General features: G+C 39.8%; 1 protein-coding gene across 13 annotated transcripts in view; it reads right to left on the reverse strand.

Annotated features, from left to right (window-relative positions):
• Window positions 1–22,390, reverse strand: part of ADCYAP1R1 (ADCYAP receptor type I) — a 148,116-nt gene that overhangs the window by 113,627 nt on the left and 12,099 nt on the right. For 12 of the 13 annotated variants that reach the window (XM_068934129.1, XM_068934126.1, XM_068934134.1 and 9 more), the window contains exon 2: window positions 143–308. In XM_068934129.1, coding sequence (XP_068790230.1) covers window positions 143–193 — 51 coding nt within the window. In that variant the 5' untranslated portion in view covers window positions 194–308. Of the gene's footprint in view, window positions 1–142; window positions 309–10,216; window positions 10,299–22,390 lie in introns of all 13 variants that reach the window. The other variant, XM_068934127.1, reaches the window with a different exon arrangement.

The following is a 22,390-nucleotide window of genomic DNA, read 5'->3' on the forward strand; positions in this document are numbered from 1 at the left end:
GAAAAGACCTAACCAAAACTATGAGGCCACACAGAAAAAGCCAGAATCAGTGTCAACGACAGATCCTTCACCCTAAGCAAATAGTGGCCTTAAGAGCATGCATTTAAACCACCATAACACAAATAAAAACATCTTTCCTTACCAGAGGAAGCAACGTGAAAGTGAAGAAGCAGGTCTTCCAGTTGATGGCCATCTCTCTTGATTTTGATCTTTAGTCAAGTTCTGCCTGTTTAACACTATTATTAAAGCTGAAGTGCACGGTCGCTGCAGATGCTATTGTCAATGCCTTCACGTCAAGGCTCAGATCTCTGCAGTGAAACAGGATGATGATTATAAATATAGAAAACATGAAGAGAATGAGAAAGAAATGGACACAGAACAGAGAACATAGCACTTCAACTGTGCGATCCACCATACTTATTTGTTTTGCAGCTATTATAGCTGGTCTTGGATACTTAATTTAAAGCCCAAGGACAAGTGTGATCAATAACTTGGATCATAGAAACTACTGAAACAGATTTCATTATAGAAAAGACCTAAATTGCATCCAGAGGAAACATAGAGTAGAGTATTTTTAACCAGAAAAAGGACTTGAATGTCTTCCTCGCTTCTGAAGTCAAAATTTGACCCTCGTGATTTTCAGCAGAGGCTCAGAATTGTGAGTGAGGGCTTTTTAAGACGTTGTATGACTTGATGATTTACTCCCTGAGATCACTTTTCCAGATACCAAAATCCATGTTCAGAGCTGTTAATCTGATAGCTTTTTAGGCATTCAACAACAGAGACACAAAGGAATGAAAAGTGCCCTCAGAAATCCTGAAGATTCATTCATGACATAAGTTAGGATTGACTTACCTTGGTCACTGATATGTCATGCATATCTGTGACTTCTACTGCTTGGTTTCATCCAAAGAACTAAACAGAACTATGCCCCTGACTTTAATTCTATCCTAACACCTCCTGCTGTGACCTAGTATTTCAAAATTCCCACCCAATCTGGGTCATGACGATTCCAAAAATAGTTATATAATATTCAGGAGAACCTCTCTGTCTCAGGTTCTGGCTGGATGCAAACCACATTGCTCAGTGTCACCTTTCTAAACATTATCTTGCCTCAGATATTCATGCTTTGGTGACAGAGATCTCTCTTGTCCTACCTAAAGGCAGGCTTTTACCCCAGAGATATACTTTCAGATTTATTTTTTTCCTTTCCTAGTTGCCCATCACCTGAGATGGCTCCCCTTCATTTTACCTCTACTTACCAGACCTTATTCCTCCAAAATGAAGTCAGCCCGAGGTCCTTTGATTATAGTTATAATAGTGAAGATGAGACCTCTCTGCTTAGGGGAGTTTATTCCGACAAACATAAACTCTGCCACATCAGTTTGTCTGAGAGCCAGAGAACTGTCCTTCATCCATGTTATATATTTACTATTATTTATTTATTAAAAACTTATTGTCGTATGTAGGATTTCTGCATTCCACCACCTAGCACCTCTGTGGGCATAAATATGACTGACATGTATCTTCACAACTTGAGAAATGTTTAAACAGGTAAATGAATACATATAAGAGGGAAAAAAAAGTGATCACAGCTAATAACAAAAGAGGAATAAATGATATAGAAATAATGAAGAAAATTAAAAAATAAATTAAATATGTGGAGTATGTATATTGGGAAACTATTATGAAATAATAATCAGAGAAAATGTGAGGAAGTATAACAAAGGAGGAAGAACTAAAAAGAAAACAGACAGAAGGTAAACAAAAGAATGACAAAGGGAAATATAAGAGAACGGCATGGTCAGGGGACACTCAATTTTTATACTGATGGCAAGGTACTGCCAAGGCATCAGCATTTAGAAAGGAGGGAGTCTTTCAATTAAAAAATAAAAAAAAGAAAATTAAGCCATCTCTAGATTTCTGTCCTCTCTATCCAGACCCTGTCTAATCGAAGGACGATGATTCATAAAATTCCCTCTGAACTGATCTACCTTCTTCTATCCTCCCTTGATCAGTCACTCTCGCTCTGCTCTGGTACTGAATTTAATTACTTAACTGTATTTCTGATGGTTTATCAAATAATGAGGGACTGATAAGATCTCAGCTGAGGAGGACAGAAAACATTCGTGATGACATTCAGCAGCAAAGAGATGGAAAAGGAAAGTCACTCCATTAGCAGAAGGAACAGAAAACCAGACAGACACATCAGCAGACATTGGATTTAAGATTATTTCTTGATAACTGGCACTCCCGTGCACAGGCCTGGCCAGAAAGGCCAAAGAGTGGTGTGGAGATCGAATTCTGTTCTCGGCTTCTGCCACTATTATGCATCAGATATACAATATAAATGCAATAGAAGGATGGGAGATGTTTGACTAAATGAGTGGACAAACATCCTATGGGAAAATCATAACTTTAAGAATACTCTCTTTCTGTCATTTGAAGACCCAACTTTGCTTTAACCTGGCATCCACTTGGCTTGAAGAGCAGAGACAGAAGTTTATCCCTTTTACTTTAATTTCCAAAGAATTTCTAAAGAGGCAAAGAGAACATCTGCTAACCATTTTGCTGCCTTTCTTTGACATTTTCCAGAGAAAGTAAAAGAATCAACTTCATTTTTGCCTTCAAGGTAGCCATGGAAACCTGAATCACAAACTGGACTGAGGCTTTCATATCATCCACAGAAGCCCAAGTGCTTATTAGGTAATAACAGCTACCAGTCTTGCAGAGCCTTCTTCCCGAACCTGCAGAGCAATCTGCATGTGTTTTTTGGGCTCTCCTAACAGGTATGAAATTCTGAACAGGTGCAGAGTCCAGCTATTACTAAAAAATGGCTAATTTTCTCCCAAGCAGGTACAGTCAAATATGGTTTACAAAAACAGATGAACTTTTTAAAGTAAAGGAAATATTTTTAAAGCATCTCAATTTCAATACTAGGAAAAGAAATAAAAATATGAATATGAGACTTGGAAGGAAAAACTGAATTATTAAACAGACTCCTGTTGCCACTGAGAGCCAAACTCTAAAATTTCATTAGTAAATTAGAGATGTTGGTGCTTCATCCCTTTGCTGTACTAGTAATTAAAACTAGTGAAGCCAGAATAGTCAACAGTGTGGGGGTTGCACCCTTCAAGGAGAAAAATACAGCTGCCCAAAATAACTAGATCTTCAAATACCTCTGGTGAAATAGGAAGGCTGTTGAAGTGGCTGAGAATCTGAAAACCATTGGTTATTGAAAAGGAGTGGGAGATCCTATAAAGTCTTCAGAGCACTATTTCAAGCATGGCTGAAGCATAGGAGGAAAAAGAATTTTAAAAATAAACAAACAAACAAACTTATTTTGATCCGGTGCCGACTTAAGAAAGACATGTATCATCTATAAAGGAGGATTCATCTTTCCACTGTAGACATCTTCAGTGGCACAGCAGATTCTTTGTGTGTCTCAGTGGAGAACGATAGGCCCTTATGGGCAGGCTGGAGCAGCTCTGATGAAGCATGTCCTGCTGTTGGTTCCTTCCCCTATCTGTAAAGGAACTGTGGAGTGCTTAGCTCACCTGTGGACTATACGTTGTAAAGGCCTAATCGATGGTGGGAAGAATCCCATCATGAGAAGCCAGTCAGTGCCAAGTGCGTACAGTAAGAGCAGCTTTTTAATAAGTGGAATATGACATCACTAATCAACAAAAAGAGATAGTGGGACCTTTCCAAGTTAGGTGTTCCTACTCTCTAGGAAGGGATGAAAGAATCACTGCCTAAAAGATTCACACCTCACTATAAATACAGCGTCTAGAACTAAGTCAAACTAGTTTAGAATGAATGAAAGAGGATTTTTAGTGATCATATAAGGCAGTTATTACCTGCTCGTAAGATCTCACCCAAAAGAAAGAAATAACCTGGTCTTCTAGGCTCATGATTATGGTCCTCGGGGATTTGTGCCATGGTTTGAAAGAAAGAAATAAATTTTGAAGCTGACCCATAGCAGCTTAAATCAGTGGTGACCAAATTTGAATTCATTAATTAATTAATCTTAATTCAGTCTCTAGCCTGAGCAGCCCACCACATCCTTTTCCTGCAGCATGGCTGAACTACTACACAAGTACAGAAATCTAAAGGCATTTGAGAACATGTGGGACCAGCATGTGTAAGCTGAATACTCTGTGTTGCAGCAAAGTCTTCTAGTCCATGCACAATTTTCCATCGTAGTGGAATTAAGTATATTCCCCTATGCAAAATAAACATAGACGGAGAATGAGGGGGTACACAAGACAGAAGGTGCCAAAGAGTATATTCCAGCTGTCACTAATTCATCTGGTTCATAGACCTTTCCCTCTGCATTTCCAAGTTCTCCCCAGTAAAGGGAACTCCACAGGCACAGTTTGCTTATCTTTGGCTTATATAGGAACAGAAGTTATGTAATTGATGCTCTGTTCATCTCCTTTAGGATGTCAATAGAAGGTGTGGAAGCTAGTGCATTTTACATTTTCCCTCCTAAAACATCCTGAATGTAGTACATCAACTTCATAATTTATATTAGAGGACAAGGTGTACCTCTCCCACATTAACTGAGATTCTTACTAGCAAGCAATAAGCAAGGTCGGGGAAGCAGCCATTCAGTGACCTAGGACAAGCCACCTAATTTTAGAAAACTAGAAGACAGATCTTCACATATGAGCTCGTTGTCAAGTCTCTTTTTATATAATCAATGGAAAGAAGGAGACATATGTAGAAAGTAATTTGTCTGACCTATTTTAGCTGTCTGCTTGAAACATTCCTACTTCCCTCCTTTGAGTGTAAAGGAATTCTTAACAGCTAGCTCATGTGTTGACATCTACGTTGTGGATATCCACATTTGGACAGAATAATCCTACCCCCAGTCTCTTCTGAAGAATGTAGACCAGTAATATGAAACCCCAAAGAGCAAAGTTTGGCCTACCACAAAGGCTTGAGAAAAAATAAGGTTGTTTAGGGTGTCAGTGAGTCACTATTGAAATATTTAGGTTGCAGAAAAAAGCTAAAAGGAAATTTAATTGAATACCAAGTAACTCTTCCAGGTAGCAAGAGCTCTAAACTCTCTCATAGAAATTAGTCAGTAAAGAGCAATCCTACACCAATAGTCACAAGGGACAACATTAGGACTTTTATCTCTGATATACCTCTTATTTCTTGGGCTTTAACTCTTTTAAGTTGTTTTGGATTGCTTACTTTAATCTTTCCAGATCACTGAACTTAAAGGATCTGTGTGGATTCACTGCAGCTGTGAATCTGGCCCTATCTTTCTCTTAAACGCCAAGATGACATTTATTCAGCTATTCCCCCTTGCATGCTTAACTGGAAAAGTCTCTGATGTTCTTGCTTCCACTCACCATGTCTGTGGTCACTGACAGCAGAATAGGCTTGGAAGGGAAATTGCATTAGGAGGTCTAAAGAAAGAATTAGATTTTCAGAAAGAATTTACTACTACAAGGTACAGGTCAATCCTTTCCAGCTATTCATGAGTGTCTTCGGGGCCTCAGGAAGAAATGTCACAGCTTTCTCTGAAAGACTGGGCAATGAACAACACGCGTTTTGTAACAGGATTGCCCACAAAGAAGGTTGCAGCCTGTAGGACAGCTAGCCGTCATTCTAACATTTGGATTGATGTGAAGGTCACCTGCTGGTGATGTATGCACTCATGTAGTCTCTTCTAACATGCAATGTCTTCACTGTTCGGGAGAATAGTTGCTTTCAGCTTCCGAGAAAAGAATTAAAACAAGGAGCTGACACAATTCAGCTCAGTCATTGGGCACGGAAAGAGTTGAAAGAAATGTATTCATGTTGCTGCCTGGCTTAGGCATTTTGATATTAGAAAAAAACCTGTTAGTAGCAGTCCTTTTTCTAACTGGAGGAATAGGAGTGTGTTATGCTTTGACTTCTTTTTGCATGCATCAAATGCAGGAAACATCTGTGAATTCTACTAGTACTCTCTTTATAAAAAGTGAAGGTAAAGGTGCAATTGCAAAAACAGGAAATGGCACATTTCTGAGGCTGTGACTCCCATATGCAGATGAAAGTCTGAAGGACTTGTGTTCCTAGGTTATGTAAGAAAGAAATTATAGCAACGAAATTTTGCAAGAAAAAAAGAATACTTGATAAGGGAGAGTCATAGAATTACAGACTCATTGACGCTTGGAGGCACCTCTGGGGACTGTCTAGTTCAATTTGCTGCTCAGAGCAGGGTCAGCCAGAGCAGGTTGATCAGGGATGTGTTTAGTCAGGTTTCGATTATCTCCAAGGATGGAGAGTCCACAACCACTTTGGGCAACCTGTTCCGGTGTTTGATCACCTTTACAGTAAAAAAGTTTTTTATTATGTTTGAGTTGAATTGCCTACTTTTCCGTTTGTGCCTATTGCCTCTTGTCCTTTCACTGATTCCGCTGAAAAGTGACTGGCTCTGTCTTCTTTACCCTCCCATCAGGTATTTACACTCACAAGATCCCCCCCGAGCCTTCTCTTCTCGAGGCTAAGCAGCCCCAGCTCTTTCAAGATCTCCTTCTATAAGATGCTCCAACCCCTTAAAAGGATCACCTCACTCAAGTTCCTGGCAACGCTCTTCTTAATGCAGTCCGTAACACTGTTGGCCTTATTTGCTGCAAAGGCACATTGCTGGTTCATGTTTGTCTTGTTTTCCCCTAGGGCCCTCCAGGTCCTTCTCTGCAAAGCTGCTTTCCAGGTGGTCGACCCTCCATGTGTACTAGTGCATGGGGTTATTCCTCCCCAGGTGCAGGACCCTACACTTCCCTTTGTTGAGCTTCATGAGATTCCCGTTTGTCCATTTCTCCAGACTGTCAAGGACCCTTTTAATGGCAGAGCAACCATTTGGTGTATCAGCTGCTTCTCCCAGTTTGTATCATCAGTAGACTTGCTGAGAGCGGATTTGGTGCTACTGTTTTAAGTCATTAATGATAATGTTAACCAGTATCGGTCCCCTTATCAATGCCTGGGGTACACGCCTAGTGACTGGCCTCCAGCAGGACTTTGTGCTGCTGATCACAATCCTTTGAGCCCAGCAGTTCAGCCAGTTTTCTGTCCCCCTCACTGACTGTATTTCCTCAATTTGTCTATCAGGATATTATGGGAGACAATGTCGAAAGCCTTACTTCAGTCAAGATAAATAATATCCACTGTTCTTCCCTCATGCACCAAGCCAGCCATCTTCTCTTGTAAGATTATGAGGATGATCCATGCTGAGTACCCACAATCGCCTTCTTGTCCTTAATATATTCGGAAATTCGTTCCAGGATCTCACCTGACTTTAGACATCCAAATGTTAGACATTTACTGTCCAGTCCAGTCTATCTAGGCTCTCTTTATAGGCAATGGAAAGGAGGTAAGTATCCCCAGGGAACAATTTCTCTGTCCGAGTGCTAGATGTTTAATTTTAGATAAAGTGAGTTACTCTTTTGAAAGTGTCAATTTTTTTCCATTGTCTTCTAAGGCAGATTAGGGTAAGCACAGAAAATTCCATCTCCTAAATTTAAGACACCTCCTAAGACCTGATAGCAAGCAACACTGAACACTAAACTCCTTTTATGTCATAGCCTTTTCATATTTTCAGTACTATCTCTATTACTTTTTTTTAACGCAGCCTAATAACTTCCGTGCATGTTTTATTTCAGCTGTCCCCGATTATAATTATGGGATTTTTTTTTTTCTTTTCCTTTGAGGGGTTTCAATTAACTTGAAATCCCCTGAAGATGTAAGAGTATTATAATTGGTCCTTACACAGTACACCCCTTATCATTTCTAAATAACCTGTCAGCTCTTGTATTTCCTAGTCCTCTAACTTTATAGAATTCTCCTAACATTTCAAAGAATCCTCTTAAACCTCATCTAAATAGGCTAGATCTGGAATAGGTTTTAATAAGTATCACTCAGCCAATTCGGGAAAGATATGCCAATTTACACCTTCTAAAGAGCTGAATCAATTTTTGATCATCTGCAAATTTTTCTAACATATTTTTCACTATCTTTCAGACCTTCCATAAGATACTGCAGCATATCTCCTTGTGACACTCATTATCACTTTTCTATCAGGCTGAGAAATGATCATATATTCCTACTGCTTTGTTTTCTCTTTGTTTAAGGCTCAGACACACAGATTTTTACAGCTTACCCAATTATTATCTCTCAGCTGATATGCAGCAAGAATACATATGCCTCTTAGTTCACATCAAATTAAAGGCAGCGCAAGTTAATTTTAGTTCTCTTTCATTGTCAATAAGCTAAATTTCGTTGCCTTGCATTCATCATAGGCAAGATCACATAGGAAGTTGCCATAGGACAGTTGACGTGCAGGAAGTTAAGGTAATTTAATCATTCACCTGAGCTGCTCAGCTCTTCCCATCTCAGCTGCTGCTTGCTTTAGTTCTTCAGTAAGGATATTATCAAAACCTGTTTGAAAATCAACATCCACTATATTTTGCACATTCATATCTGTAATCATAAAGCCCAGCCTTTCTTGAGCTTTGAAAATTTATGGCCTTTCAGGAGACAAAGTATAAAACTAAGAGATCCTCGACTCTTTAGACAAACTCCAGTTAAAATGCCTGGCTTTTATGAGTGAAAGAAATCTTCAAGATATGATAAATCTTATCCTTCATATTATGGTTCTTCACCTGTACATGTATGAATTAACAATAGCATTTTGAAGGATGTCGATATTTAAAGGATTGTTCTGCATATCTGAGTATGCAGACATTATAATAGCTTTAGAAGTCTGTTGTGATCATTGCTTCAGGCTTTCTGCAACCTCCAATGGGTATGGGTGGATCATTTACCCATAGATCAAGTTCTTCTAGCTTACCTTTGCAACTAAAGGAGCTAGATACTTAGGAAAGCAGAATCTGTGGAATATAATTGATAACTCCTTGTGTATAGGCTATAAGGATAGTCGTTCTTGGTGGGCTACCATGTAATATCACCCACAAAATTTATCCATCAGTCTTGCCTTGATTGGGATTATTTTCCCCATTCTATTGCCCATCAATTCTCTCTTCTGCCCTTATTTTGTTGACTTCCTCAGAGAACCGGCAAAATGGCATGACTTCTTTAACTAAAGACTCTGAACAGTCAGTTGCAAGGAAACATCAATAAACTACATTATATTCAAGAAGCACTAGTAGGTAAAGTAAAACGTTATTTGAAAAGTTTTCTTTTTATCTTTTTAGGCAGATTAATTACCATTTTCAAACACCTATGGTGTATGCAGCACTTGATAGCTAATATGCACCTAATATGAGATTAAAAAGGTAACTACATTCTGCTCCATTCCAGCATTTAAGTGCTTGCTGGCAAGACCCTGTGAAAATATTACTCTCCAACAAGTAAAACGTTCTCCAGCTGGTATATCAAAGTTTCATATCGAAGTTTTGCAACAGCTGCTTGATTCATTTCCTTTCCTTGAGTGGTTACCTGGTCATAGGTGTATCCACACGGTTTTTCAGCACTGCATAGGAGCTTGTAAGGACTGTTACCTGTCAGTCCACCTTGCCATCCATCTCCGCTTTGAACTCATCTAGATTGGATAGATATCTGCTCAGCTGCACCAGTTACTTGACTTCGTTTCTTATGTTTTTACTTTCCTTCTCTCTGTGTCTGATTACTATTTATAAACTCTCCTTCAGAGCTGAGTATATCTTAAGGGGATCGGTCAAGAAGACAGGAAAAATATATCTCAGGCCTGAGTCCTAACAAGGCTGTCATCCACAGCTTGAGGAGCCTCACATTTCTCATGGGAAGTTTGATGAAATTTAAACATCTTTGATGAGGAAATTGTGATTTTCCCAACCTCTCCTATTCACAGTCTACAGCATGAAGACCAATGCAGTGCTTACAGCCTCTCTGTAAGAAATCAGGAGATCCAAATGGATGCATGTTGCCACCCACAGCCATAATCCGATGTGCTCATAATTATCGCACATGACGGCATAGTACTGCCTTAAGGCATAAGAAGAGACTCCTCCTGTATTTTAAGAAGTGTTTGCCTACTTCTGTTGGTTAGGATGGGTTTTTTGTTGGTTAGCCACTAAAGAGATTCTCTTTCACATGTTGCTGACTGATACAATAGGAAAATTGTGGAGAGTTAAGGACCTCACATAAGAATGCAATCAGACAAATCAGATGACTTTTCTGTGCTTCCCTATGACATAAAAGGTGAAAGAAACCAAAGCTCTACCTGATTTGTAAGTGAAATGTGATATGGCTTATCCATTTGTCCATGGATCTTGAACATTACATCTAACTCCAGTCCTGAACACCTAAAATAGAGAAAAGGACAGAGGAAAGACCAGAAGCAGGAAAAAAGAAGCTCTGGAACAGAGACTATTGTTCCTATTGTGTCTGAAGATCATTCCATGTGTAGCTGTCCTGCAGTCTGTGCATACTCCTGAACTGAAAATAGTATATTCACTTGAGTGTGATGCCACACTTAGGTTAATTAGCTGAAGTGATTAACTTGAGCACGAAGTTATCAGCATGAAGCTGTCTTGCTCCAAATATCCAAAGTCATCTCTGTTCAAGGTGTTGCGTGCTATCAGCTGTGAGGAAATATCATGAATGTCTTTAATATGGCACTGCGCTATATATTACTTATGCACTCCAAAGGAGCGGTCGTGCAGTCAGTGACGGACCCACGGGCAGAAACCAGTCTCTCAGATCTATCAAGAGCACACCCAGCTCATACTGTCTCTGGGAAACAGTGAGTATGCCCTTCCCATCTCAAAAGAGGATCAGAGTAAGAAAATAGACAAAGGAAAGGAGTTATCTCTTCCCTCAGAAGGTAGTAAATATGATGAGCAATTGCCTCATGCCAAAGAAGGAAAAATGTGAATTTCATGTGCAGAAAAAAATTGATACAACTTTGGCACTCCGGGCATTTTGGAACTCCGACAAAATTGCCAAGGTGTTCAGAGGGGACAATCAAACGATCTTTCCTCGCCTTACAAGTACAATTCTTTGTTGTTATTTTCCCATGCAGACAGTAGAGTCTTTTTGACTAGAATATCTGGTACTTCAGTAAGCACTCTGACTTGGCAATCTACACTGATGTCCTGGTTGACCATCCATTGCTCTCCTTCACAAATCTAAAGAATGTGGGCCAAAGTCCAAACTATCTTGATGAAGAAAAATATAATATTTTTCCTGATTTCTGAACGGATAGAGAAAATGATTCCCCTACTCCTGTGATCCTTCAAGTACAGAATGTTCAACTGTCAGAGAAACGTACCCCAGAACAGTCCTGGGACTACAACACTATCAATTCTGTCTTTAGGGAGATGAAAAAACTGCTTTATTAAAAGTTTAATTCCTACATCAAAAGGTAAGGTTAAGTCCTGCAAGAGAACTGGCAAGTTGCGTAATTCATATTTTTTCCACCTACGTTTCCTGTTGTCACCCATTTCTATTGTACCTCGAAAGGTCTAAGTTTGGCCCAGCTATATCCCGACTTGCAGTTAATTAACTCATCATTTGCATATCCTAGTTCAGTAGTATTATGATGTTCTACAGCATGTGTTCTTGCAAAACCAGGGATGAAATTCATGTCAGATGAATTTACCTATCTAGAAGTGAAATTTCTTCATCCAAGCTAGTCTCTCTTTCTAGAGAATAAAGGATGGGCAACTCCCCTCAGCATCACACACGTTATTCTTGCTCTGGGACAGTGTGCTACCCATTTTGGTAAGCAGGCAGCTAATAAAGTAGTAAACCCCGTTTGATTACCTCAGAAGACTGTGTGTTCAGTAGGGAGAGCCCTGAGCATAGTAGAGGTGTAAACAAAGGAGGAAGAAAAGCAATTGAAATTAAAGTCAGGATTGGCAGAAAAATATATTTAGCTGGGATTTAGAAGAAAACTTCTAATCCTCAGTAGGAAGAGGCCCTAGAACTGCCCTCCAGAAAGAGGAGGGGGAGGCAAGCAAGGTAACAATTGTAAGAGAGCTTGATACGATTTGAATATTTTGTAAACCACTTTCTCTAATATCTGGATTATTAGCAGTGCTAACGCACACGGGTTCGCAGTCACACGGCCTCTGACTCAACTGGCTCCCATCCAGCCACCTTAAAGCGCAGAGCGAACTTGTGCCTTAGGAGAAAGACAGAAATGTATTCTCAGCCTCTTCTGTTCCCACTAGCTTAGAGGCAGTTGAGGCTACTGAGCTTTTATTGGTAATGGATGATGAATGTGATTATAGCTTAGATAGATGGACAGAGACGAGTCATTCAGACCTTAGCAGAAGTGTTTCTACTCACACAAGGGGCAGTCCAAGAGTCTTTCCTTCGGTCTGACATATAGTGAGAAATTAAATTGAGTCTACAAAAAGTGCTGAGGGATTCTTTTCCTTTTCCTTTTCCTTTTCTTTTTTTTTTTCTTTTTTAAACTTCAAAAGGTTGCAAATTCTCACAAGGCAAGGACACATCCAGTGACGCAATGATGAGAATGTTGCAAGCGATCCCAGCCCTTCGAGAGAAGTGTATTGGAGCTATTTTTTTTTCCCCTTAGCTTGTCTCTACATTGTTTAGGGGAAAAAAGAAAATAATAATAATTAATAAAATATCAGATAATGCAAATGCTTCTAGAAGAAGCTAAGAACTCTGCTATCCTGGGTAGCGCTGCACAGTTATTCAGTGCTGTAAAAGTTATTTCCCAAGCCATAGTGCTTACTCTTCTTTCCCATACCCTATAGCAAAGCTGGAAGAACACCAATGGCTGCACACCTGCAGAATAACTCGGGGTGTGACCTTATCATGAGCTGAAATTGGCCGAAGTCTGAGCGGTCACTGAACAAAGTGGTCCCACGCTCACACCTTTGACCTCACCTTCTTTTCTCCTGCTACGTGCTTACCTTAGCAGATGTGACCCAACATATTCATCAAATTTGCTTTGTTCACAGGGAAAAGGTGAGAATATGTGGCTGCAGGGGTGAGAAAAAGCCATTCTTTTTTCTCACCCCAGACTTGGATCAACCTTGACACTTCACCCTCAGTTGGCTAGTTACTTCTGGCAGAAGAACGGGTCCCATGGAAGTGCTTCCTTCTCCTCCAAAAGGAATCATTTCTGAACAGAGAAGTACTACCACTGTCCTTTTACAAAACAAGTTAATGTAAAACCAAATGGGAGTAATTCATTCCCACATAATCAACCTTTCAGCCTGCAATTAGCCTGTAAAACCCAATGATTTCTGTATGCATCTTCCTCATCTGCTCATGGATTTCCATGGGACATATCTAACTGATATGGCAGCGGAATCTGGCCCTAAGTGAATACCTGGGAAGGTTTCAACAATGCAAGATCAAAACAGGTTAATATAAACACACAAACACACATGCAGAAATGCAAAATTTGTTAGCTGAGATATGATATGCTCCCTCCTTTAATTTCTTCAGCAGATGTTAAAAAAAGAAAAAGAGAAAAGAAAATTAGCAGAGGTAAGCTATTTCCATTATTGCTTTTCTTTTTAACGTAATAGAACTCAAATTTGTTACAGAGGAATTCTCCTGATATACAGAAACTTAAAAGCCATGAGAACAGCAGTCAATGGGATCTACAAAATGGTGTTATTCTGCTGTATTGAGTGAAGCTGCTGTGCTGAGAGCTAAAAACCCTGATTACGGATATTGAGGTGTATGATGCTGAAGTTTACAAACTGACAGGCTGTTCATGAGGCCAGATGCAAATGAACTTGCTATGATTCACATTTTCCTTTAGAAATCACACGGAATCTGGATATCCCATGTGGGCTGGAAGACAATTGAAATGTTGTTGCTTTCCACCGAATTGCTTTGAGATTCATTCATTCCAGCAAAACTGGGGATAGAAAGATGTAAATTCTGTCAGGCTGGAACCTCTTTATCTTCGAAATGTCCACTGCTCAATTTGAAATAGGTGTTGCAAAGACATAGTAAAAATGTCTGTACCCTACTGGTGGTCTTTCAGGTCCTTGAGTGAGAGTCATTCCACTAAATGTATACCCCTAAATCTGAGCTACCTTCTGCAGGCTTCTTTCACAGTCAGTGAGTCATAGCCAGTGTAGCCCATAGAGTTCAGAACACTGGCCAGATCATCCTAAATGACATGTCTTAAAATACCCAATGAATTTTGCCCTATTTCTCTCCATTTGCTTTAAAGGAAGGCTTGGGTGAATAGATTAGTAGTAGGGTATTTTTGATTTTTGTTGTTGTTTTAGAAACATTTACCTTTAGATAAAATGAATCCCACCCATTCAGCCCAGCTGCTAGTTTAAACACTTGCATTGTGCAATTCACAAATGCTAATCAAGTAAGATAAGAGATCGGTTTGACGTACCGTAATTTTGTTCTAGCAAACATAACTTTAGGTAAGCCACTTGCAGTATTTCAAAATCACAATCAATAAAATACAGAAGAGAAAATTCTTTACGGGCATAGAACCACTTAAATCAATGGTTTATGTTTGCCAAAAATGCAGCCTACAGCTAAATTCATCTTTATGATAGAGCACACAATCATAGCTAAGGGTAGAGAATATGTTCTTAAATTATACAGTTTTTATGACAGAGGCTGCCTTTCTCCTCTACCTGTAGAACACCACCATGAGAATTTATGGACCAAGGCTGTGCTTCCTATGTACTATGACAGTATAGATAAGAAATGTAACTTATCTTTTTTAGGATTGATTGCTCATATTTTAAGTTTGTTTATCTCCATTGGCTACAAAAAAAGACCCTAAACTGACAAGTTCAACTGAAGAAGTCTACACCACACACAGAGGAAGGCAGGTGAGTTTAATCCAATACAGTAAGATTGATGTCAAAAGTGTGCACCCATTTTGGGTACAAAATATAAAACACGATCTGATTTTTTTCAGGGCATCCAGCATGCCTTTGTGTTCAGGCAAACTGCTCACACCCAAGTTGGGGCATTCTCTGTTCCTATTGAAAGTTCAGAGACCGCAGCTCCCGTGTTCTAGCAAGACTGTGAGCATTTTCTGAGCGTTTCCAGAGACTTTTTAATTTAGACAAATACTGACCTGAGACAGATAACAAAAGACATATCAGTGATCCCAAAAGCCACCCTTTCCCTCCTGTGAAATTTCAATTGCTAGTTCCAAATCATGGAGGTATTAGAAATTCTCAATTAAAAGAGTCACCAGAATGTGCAAAGTGCTTGGCTTTACTTCGATTTTTGAATCAACTGATTTAGAGGGAGGAGAGAGGAAAGGAGGAAGGACAGGAAGAGAGAGAGCTGAGACAGACACTCAGGATACAAATTCAGTCCAAACAATTAAACTTTAGCGAAGATATACTTAACTGATTTAATAGCATCTTATAATGGGAAATTCATTAAAGTCTAATAATATGAAGTCTCTAGTAATAGAAACTTTTCCTTTTTGCTTCAATCTCCCTTTACTCTTCTCACATTAGGTGAAGTCTAAATCCTGTTCAAATTTGCATTTGCATGCTTCCTGAGTTTAATACGTGATTTCAGCTCAGCAGAAACGACACCAAAGAAACACTGGCTTAAAAGGGGAATAGAATAGTCGTGTAAGGCACAGATTATTTAAGTTAATTGTTCTAAGAAAGAAAACTCCCTTGGAAAGACACAAAAGTGCTGACATGGTCCACACAGGGGCGCAACCTGCTTTCCAGTCATACTGTTCAGAGATCTCAAGAACCACAACTATCCTAACCCTTCAGCATTACCAAATGTCTGCCAAGTGTTTGAGCTCAAGGAATGGGTGATTATCCTGTTCCTTTCAAACACTTGGAGTGTGAAACCTTGACCTTTCAGAAAACCATTAGGTCAGAGGATTTTTCCAACAGATTTTGTGATTTTAGCACAGTGTATAACGCAACAGTTCTCCATTCTGCCCCTCTTTTCTCCTACGATCCATAAAGAGGTTTCCCACTAATCTCAGGTAACTACAGTATCATTGCTATGGACAGGCACTGCTTCTCAAGTTGGTAGCCTTCACACAGAAACTCGGCACCCGCTCATCCTAGTCAGCTTCTGACAAAAACGTTTTAAAAGGAAAAGTAACCTAAGACAGAGGAAAAAAAAAAAAAAAAACTTTATTGATCTCCAGCACTGGGAGATCCATCCGGCAGTCTCCAAAGGATGCAATTTATTAAGATGAGCAATATACATGTCCCAAAGCCCTAATTTCCACCCGCTGCATTATTAATGGTCCTTGCAGCCTGCAGATGGCAAAGAGCTCTATCCGAAGAGCCTTTTTGGGTTTTCCCTTCCCCAGTAAGGTGGAGAATTAAAGGTGGGCCAGGAGATCAAAGCAAAGGAGGCACTACTAGCATTATGTGAGGGTCAGCTAGCAAAACACAGGCTAAAGTTTAATGGCTCATCTGTGCACAGGCTAACAGCCTGAAAACCTTGAACGTACAAGCAATCTCACAAACTGGGGAGGGGTAACTGAGTTCTTTCTACATTTGATTCACGGAGACAAAATCCTCGTGAAGGGGCAGTTCAGAGCCTTTTGGTGCTGCTCTCTGGGCGTATATTCTGCAGCAAAGATCAGTGCTTCAGTTGAGGCCCCAGGCAGACAAAAAAGCAACATGAAAAAAATCCTCCACGCACTGTAGAAAAGGTGTCCCACAGTTCACTTCTGTCCCTAGAGTCCATAGCCAGCTGGAATAAATGAAGTATGAGACGAGTTTGTACGTTGTGTTGAAATGTGTCACTCACTGGGGACATCAGGGTACAGGCGCTTCAGGGAAAGGGAGGAAAGAATTGCGTCTCTGCAGATACAGTTGAACGTCTAATAGCCTGAAGTCAATGAAAAGCTTGTTCAGCTTGAAAAACAGCTGAAGCTGTTTTGGATAAGCAGTATATACTGTGATTAAGTCCAGGTAGGACAGTACATGGATGTTGTGCAAGGAACTACTGGCTTCTCCACAGTGCAGCTTTGTTGCAGTCAGAGTGGTCCAAAGAATTTTGTGTTTTATCTTATTTAAGAAATGGCCATGAAATGAAAAAGGTATGAGAGGAAAAGAAAAATTCTTCCTCTAATATTTTGTACAATTTGTGCGTGTGTATGTCCCCCTATTAGAAGAAACTAAAATTCTGTGACATGTTTTCAGCTGTCCTTTTGATTGTTTAATTCCATCCAGCATTGCTTGGTTGTAAGTGGTCACAAAACCTGCAGGGTGCAATTTCTGCTTCCTTGATGGGCAAGGATCACAAACTTTACAGCAATTATTCTGGCTCAGCTGCTAGGAGGTGAAGTTCGGTGTTGTCTTCAAGCTAGTCATGAAAATAATATTCATAGTAAAAAAAAAAGAAATGCAGGGTTGCAATAAAACAATTCTACAAAAAAATGGAATAAGACAAGAGGTTAAGGCCCAGAGGTCATAAAGATGTAGGTGAATAAAGCCTAAATGCAGGAATCTGTTATTCAGGGTCAGTCATCCAACCCAAATCCAAAAGGCAAGAATATCCTTCTTGTAGTCTAACAGATTAGAATATCTCTAAATTGGGAAAGCATGTCTTTTTTTTTTTTTTTTTTTATATATCTGCTTTGCAAAGGAAGCCAAACACCCCAGTGTGCTCCCATATATAAACAAACTCTACAGACAATCCTAGTCTTTAGAGTTATTTCATCTACAAAGAAATACACGTTGGTGTTGAAGAGATAGTGCATATTTGCCCTGGGTCACTCATGTTTTGTGTATCAGTGAATCTATAAAGCAAATAAATGTGTTTCTAAAGAGATGAGTAGAAACTTCTGCTCTGAGTGACTTGAGTGAGAAAGGAGCGCATTCAGTACTTCGTATGTGAATAGCTTCAGTATTACAGATATACATGGGGTTAATCTACCCAGACATCCAACTGTATCTCCTCTGATGTGGGTGGTAGCAAAAAATGTGCTTTATCACTTACAGTGCTTTCCTTCTTAACTGCTTTTCCAGATAGTTAATAGAGATGGTCAAGATGTTTTTTTGCTTGTTTTAGCTGAAAAGTAGTTGAGATTTCTTCATGGAAACACTGTCAGCACTTTTCTTCTGCTGACCTTCTCTAGAAATGAGACTCCCACCAACCTTTGCAAATCCCATACGAATGCTTCAAGCGATTGTTGTCTCTTGCCATCTGCATTAGGCTGTGGACATATCTCTCTCCAGCTGTAGCCTCTTTGAAAAGAACATTACTCCCAGTCAGCTCAGAGCTGCTAATCTATGCTGCACTGCCTCCGATCTGCCAGCTGAGCTGATTGTATGTATGAGCCTTGCCTAACCCAATTCACTCCACATAAATTGGATTAGCTTAAATAATAAGGCTTTGCTAACCCAGGTCAATCTCATTCAATCAGGTTAGGGAGCACTCTTGCAAGCAACTCAACTGGCAGATTCACAGGGTGGTGACAAGACAGTGGGGTGGGCTGGAGATGGTGATGCCCTCAGATGGCTACCGGCTGAGCCCATTTGGTGACCGACTGGGTTGCTGATTAGGGGACCTTTGCAGCAGTCAGATATACTTCAGGCTACAGAGCTCATAAACCCCTGGTAGTCATATGACAGGACTGATGCTTGCTTTGCATCTGCTGTTCCTCACTCTTGATGCTCCTTGTTTCATCTATCAACTGGTACATTTGTTCTGCCACTCTTGACAGAGTAAAAGGGTCGTTCTAATGCACATAGTCTAATTTTGTGACTAGAAATACTTTTCAGGAAGAAAATATACAGTAAATTCTCCGGCCATTTCATTTGCCACTTAATCAATGTATTCCTATCATGCACATTAAATGGTGCATTGTCAGCTTTCTTCATTAAACTCTTGTTCTGGTTATTTTTTGCTCCGTCTCACTTTACTGTTCCTCAATACATAACCAACACATCATTTTGCATTCAATGCGGAATTTCTCCGATTTAATCTAGTAAATCTTTTAATTCCTAATTTGGTATTCTGCTCTAATACATTCTCCCACGAAAGAACCCAGAAGGCTGAAGCTTAGAAAAAGCACTTGCATTTTCTTGGATACTGCTCGGTGATTTAATGTAAAATACACATGCAGTGCACAGTTTGTGATCGCCGATTTTATCATCCACTCATTTCAGAGCTGATTCAATCCTGATCAGCTTTGTGATGAAAGACTAAAGATTCAGGGCCAGACTGGAACCACTTACCACATTGGTGAGTTATTGAAAAAAGTAGTTGCATAAGAGCAAGAACAATTCACTGGAGAGATTGAAATAGCATCCAAAACCACTGATGTTGAAGGTAAATATCAGCAGAAGTGATCCAAAGCAGTACGTCAGGTTTAACCTTGCTGGATAGTTATCAGTGATTTCCTTTTAAATTAATGATTTGAATCAAAACATTAAGATAGCACTTGGGAAATCTGTATTTCAGTCATAAGTACCATTTCCATTTGGCATGTATATTTTTAGTTTTTTTCCCCAAAAGAAAGGTTTCTGCAAATTGATTTGGGACTCACAGTTTGGGAATTCTTTCTCATAACTGGGGAATATATTTAAGTAAGATTTTAAGTGGACATCCTTCTTAGTTATTAATTTTAATATGTTTTACTATATTAGACTGTCATATGATGAATTATGATTTACTTTATGACAGTCATATTTTAGTCATGATTTACTGTGACTCATTTAAACATACACCACCCACCCTCCTCCCTGTTCAACACTCCCTACCCTGACAATAGAAGGAAAAATAAGGTTCCTCAGGACACTGAATTTTATTTATGATTATATGGTGTCCTGAGTAAGGGAAGTTTTATGTGGTATTAGTGAACGGACTGGACTGTTGCTGGTAACCAAGGCTTGCGTTCTCCCCACTTAATTATTACTCTTAATTATTCTAAATTGTAATCACAGATATTTTATTCTCCTTCTGTAGTTAATGAAGGGAGTTAAGCGTCTACACAGCATGAACCATATTTTTTGACTTCAGTTAGTCTTTGGAGTTGCCTAGCTCTCTTCATAGGTTATGGAGGAAGCCTATATTGACTGCACTCCTAATTCAGACATGATAATAGAGTTTGTTCTTCAGTATTAACTTCAGGGCTTCGCTCCTCAGGACTTCTTCCTGTCGCAGCTTGTAAATCCTTTCATTTTTTTCCCCAGTTATTCCTCTGTTTCCTTTGCGTCTTGTGGCCTCTAAAAGCTCTCCAAGCTTCCAAACTGCACACCTGTGTGCCCGTTTCAGTCAAAATCCTGTTTTCTTGGGAATTAAAGCTTCACTCCTGTGGTTGCACTTAGGGTCTTTACCTGCCAGGACACAGAGTGGGTGTTCACTCTGCGAGGTTTCTTCAACAAACGCTAAAACAAGAAATTAGTCTCCTTGCTAAGGAGTCAAATTCCGCAGTTAACACAACATTGTACCCCTCAACCAAGTTGCATAATTTGTTTTCCAAGCTTGCTGTGTATAAGGTCAAATAGAGAGGGCTCTGGCTTACATTAAGATTTGTTTCTTAAACACAGTTTTCCGCTATTTTTTTCATTTCATTTTCCTACTCTTTGCCATTATGAACCTGGTTTTGAGAGTAGATGTCTTCTTATTGGAATTGGGTCGCTTTAAGGTATATCTACCTGCTAGTCGTACAGCACTCACTGTGTAGCGATAACCTCCCAACTCATTACTATTTACAAGGCTTCTTAAGAATTCTGGAGGATCTGTTCTTTCAGCTATGACTGTGTGGATTTATAAATGCCAACAATATTAAGACAGACTGTTACGAACATGATCTCTGTGCCTGTGTGAGCTCCCGAAGAAAGAAGCAGAGCTTCTCTTCTGGGAACGCCAATTGTACTCTTTAACTTCTGAATATATCCAAGCCACGGAAAACGGACGTGAAGAAAATACGTTAAAGTTTGTTCGTGTTGTTATTGTCTCTAAGGAAACAACTCCCTAGGAATCTGCAAGTTTAGTATACAAACTCTCTGATGTGCAGCCAACTCTCTCTTCCAACACATTTCCCTGCTTTCCAGAGCATCTAGTCTGCCCGCCAAAGGGGACCTCTCCTGTTCCATCCCAGCAGAGTCCTTGCTTCACGTAGAGGCTGAACTCTGATGCTCCGGAAAAGCCATGCTCCAAACTTGCCACAACATGAGATATCAAAGCACAGAGTCATGACTGAGCCGAGGGATTTTGCCGTAGGATTCCCCCCTGTAGAGTTCAACGGCAGTGCTTTGTTGTTTTCAGAAAAAAAAAAAAAAAACATTTTTACCTATAATTCAGATGCACGCTAATAAGGTGTCTGCAGTTTTGCTTCGCACTGAACCAGCTGGTACAGAAGAGGCTACCTATACTGTAAGTGTACAGTACCTGACTGTTGAACCTTTTCAGCCTTTCAAACAGGGTGGCCACCTGCGAGCTGCCTGTTTGGAAGGATGTATGCGCTTTGATAATTTCCAAACTGTGCCTGGGCACTATAGAGGAGAGTGCTAGCTGGCCTATCCTCAAACCCATGCAACATGCTATGACAATAATTGTACATTAATTTAATAATAATTTATAAACAATTTAACGATCGAATTCCAATGACTCACGATGTTCCCTGGTACACTTTAATCTCCCAGTATAGGCACAAAAGTGTATTCCACAGTTGTAGAGTCTCTCGTATCTCAAAGGACTTGATAAACAACATGTTCTGCTGAAACATATCGGGATAGTAGTGTGCATGCAGATATCACCCATCACCAGTTCTGCTGCAGTCAGAAACATATTAGCAATAATTGCTGGGGCTGAATTATTTTAAAAGAGATATAGCTTACAATGGGCTGCAACTATGGAACAGAATGATTTATTTCAACCAGTGGAGACTCAGCCAAGTCTTACAGATAATGGGCCAAATGGAATACATGGAAAGACTCCACTAATATAAAATAATTTCAGAATGTTTGAGCTTTGCAAATTCTTTGTCGCTACCACTGACAGGCGTCTGTGTTAGATTCTGGCTTTTGTCAGGAGAACTTATGTATTGTGATGTTTATCCAACATCTCCCTGTAGACAGCGTTGTGTCTGATGTGTCCCTACCTTTAGTCTTCTATCTGACTTCCCGTCATGTAGGAACATAGTCTGGCTCTCTATAAATCACCTTTGTTCTGCTTCTAGATAAAAAATGCTTAGAAGGTCTAAAAGCAAAGCCGTTCTGTCCAAGTAAACAGCTGGACCACAGTGAATCCATCTGTCAATGGCAGCAGTTCAATAACCACTGAGAAATCCTCTACCAAGGTAAAAATCTATCTGTCCAGCCAGCCAGGAGCCTCCGCTTTTATGCGAAATTCATCATCCACCTTAGTATCCGAACTGTTTTGTCAGCTACTTGCTTGTGATCGAAAAGGAGCGTGAGGAAGCAACTGAGTAGCCAACAACCACCAATGGAGGTTTCACTGTAGGGCCACGGAA

This window comes from Struthio camelus, chromosome 2 (assembly GCF_040807025.1).
Source record: "Struthio camelus isolate bStrCam1 chromosome 2, bStrCam1.hap1, whole genome shotgun sequence".
NCBI lineage: Eukaryota > Metazoa > Chordata > Aves > Struthioniformes > Struthionidae > Struthio > Struthio camelus.